At 51.8% G+C, this 1894-nt stretch overlaps 1 protein-coding gene across 1 annotated transcript in view; it reads right to left on the reverse strand.

The window, feature by feature from the left end:
* LOC108249716 (calcium-activated potassium channel subunit beta-4) overlaps positions 1 to 1894 on the reverse strand; it is a gene marked incomplete at its 5' end in the record, with an annotated part of 11797 nt that overhangs the window by 5258 nt on the left and 4645 nt on the right. Inside the window, 1 exon segment of the mRNA XM_037981091.1 lies at positions 85 to 212. Coding sequence (XP_037837019.1) covers positions 85 to 212 — 128 coding nt within the window.

A 1894-nucleotide genomic window follows, 5' to 3' on the forward strand; every position in this document is an offset into this window, starting at 1 on the left:
GAGGACACCTGGGAGGACACCTGGGAGGACACCTGAGAGGACACCTGGGAGGACACCTGAGAGGACACCTGGGAGGACACTCACCTCCTCTGCTGGTTGAAGAAGCAGACGAAGGACTGGCTGCTGACCTCTTTGGTGAAGTTCTCCTCCCACCTCAGGACGTTCTCGATGTTCCTCTGGTTGTCCCTCTCACACTGGGGGACGAAGGAGCACTGAGACACACAGAGGACAGACAGACGTTAGATGATTCACAAACAGATGTGTCCAGAGGGGAGACATCTGTTCACATCTGGCTGCTTCTCTGCCTGATAGAGCTTTAAGCAGCATGGTGAACTGTGTTTACAGAACCAGCCTTGACCTTTGACCTCAGAGGTTTCTACAGATTGATCATCCAATGTTTACAGACAAACAAAAACATGATCGCCCGTTTGCCTTCCTGCCTTGTCTGTGTGGAGCTGAACTCGTTTCTGTCAGACGCCAGCAGGAGGCGCCGTAATCAGCTCTGATTGGCTCTGAGGGGGTCCCTCCGTCTCACTCTTTACTTTTAGTTTCATCCCCCGAACAAAGAATTCACTCTCACATGTCGTGGCAGGAGGCTGATTGGCGCCTGGCTGGAGGGTTGAGCAGTTGCCATGACGACGGTGTGATTGGTACCGAGGAGGAGGAAGATGGGAAGTCTCAATCACAGAGAGAAACCGGTTCAGTCATTTAGAGCTCTGAACTTTAATCTGCAGCTCAGAAAATGATTCCTGGTTCTGGAGGAGTTGTGGCCCACTCTGGTTCTGGTTCTCGTTCTGGACCGTTCTGCTGTGTTTGGGATCATTGTCCTGTTTGTCACATCTGACTCCAGAATCAGCCCAAACCATCAGCCCTCCACCACCGTGCTGACAGCTGCAGTGCATTCTGGGTAAACATCTGTCCTCTGGTTCTGGTTCTGCTCCAGAAGTCTTCTGGTTCCCTCAGAGGAACCTAAGTGGAGCTGCCATGTTGAGGCTTTAACCTTTGACCTTTGACCTGCTGACTGAGGCCTGTAAAGTCTCTGAGCATTGCACGGTCTGACCTTCAGGGTGAAGATCAGCAGCTGTCTTTCTCTCTGTAGGACGATGGACTCCTGATGACCTTTGACCCTTCCCAGGTTGACTCGGAGGTCGTTGCTGAGGCGTTGAATGTTTTTCTCGAGGCGGTCCTGATGCTGCTCAGCTCCTGAAGTCAGGTTTATGTAAATCTGATGCAGAACCGTCTGATAAACCTGACACACCTGAGCCTCCATGTTTTCTTCTGGGACATGAACCTGATGTGACTCATTAACAGGAAGCCTCTGTTCTCCCAGGAGGCTCTGATCTGCCAACATGCATCTTAATCAGCTCCGATTTTCCAGCAGAGCTTCTTCCAATTAACGGGCGGCGATAACCTCCTCTGGTCTTCTCTCATTTAAACGTCCGTCTTTAAATCTGTGGCCCACAGAACCAAAGCAGCTGGGACTGATTCCTACGATCAGGATGGCGTCTGCTGTGAGGAACTCCTACAGAACATCTTTATTTGCTGAAGTGTTTCCGGACACAGACGGAAACATCTGGAAGGAAAATCCTCCCGACCTGAACCGACGGCAGCAGATTTCTCAGGATGTGATCAACGTGACGCTGCGGGTTCACAGAACCATTCATCAGACGGCCAATCAGCTGCTCCTCGCCCTGTGACATCACCGCTGAGGTGCCCTGCAGAGTGATGCGGTTACCGTGCCAACGGGCTGAGGTTACAATCCCCCCGAGTGTTTCTGTCCGTAAGAAACGGCCCGAATGACATCAGTGTGGACTGTGTGTCCTTACACAGAGTGTGTGTCGTCACACAGAGTGTGTGTCGTCACACAGAGTGTGTGTCGTCACACAGAGTGTGT

This window comes from Kryptolebias marmoratus, linkage group LG18 (genome assembly GCF_001649575.2).
Source record: "Kryptolebias marmoratus isolate JLee-2015 linkage group LG18, ASM164957v2, whole genome shotgun sequence".
In the NCBI taxonomy this organism is placed as follows: Eukaryota; Metazoa; Chordata; class Actinopteri; order Cyprinodontiformes; family Rivulidae; genus Kryptolebias; species Kryptolebias marmoratus.